This window comes from Penaeus monodon, chromosome 24 (assembly GCF_015228065.2).
Source record: "Penaeus monodon isolate SGIC_2016 chromosome 24, NSTDA_Pmon_1, whole genome shotgun sequence".
Taxonomy (NCBI): Eukaryota; Metazoa; Arthropoda; class Malacostraca; order Decapoda; family Penaeidae; genus Penaeus; species Penaeus monodon.
This window is the reverse complement of record NC_051409.1, coordinates 35,878,859-35,879,184: the sequence shown is the minus strand read 5'-3', so window position 1 is coordinate 35,879,184 and position 326 is coordinate 35,878,859. Positions and strand designations below refer to the sequence as shown.

General features: G+C 43.6%; 1 protein-coding gene across 1 annotated transcript in view; it reads left to right on the top strand.

The window, feature by feature from the left end:
- Positions 1-301, top strand: part of LOC119588748 — a 12,272-nt gene extending 11,971 nt beyond the window's left edge. The window contains exon 11 of the mRNA XM_037937387.1: positions 99-301. Coding sequence (XP_037793315.1) covers positions 99-199 — 101 coding nt within the window. The 3' untranslated portion in view covers positions 200-301. The remainder of the gene's footprint in view (positions 1-98) is intronic.
- The last annotated feature ends 25 nt before the right edge of the window (positions 302-326 follow it).

Sequence of the window (326 nt, the reverse complement as noted above, 5' to 3'; positions counted from 1 at the left end):
CAAAATGACAAGACTTCCCTTTCAGAAATGATGAAAAACATTCACAGACAAATTAACACCTTCCTCTCCCCCCTCCTTCTCCCCCTCCCCCCCCTCAGGCAAAATGGCCCACGGTGACCTGGACGGAGACGGTTACGAGGAAGTCATCGTGGCCGGTTATACGATTGGCGAAGTCTATGTCTTCACTTACGCTCCTTGAGATGTCTTGGGATGGCATTGCTGTATTTGGTGACGTCACTTGATGTCTGGCTTTAAAAAAATTTTTTTTTTTTTGCTTCTGTGACATCATTTTCTATTATTTTTTCTTGTGACATCATTTTCTACCA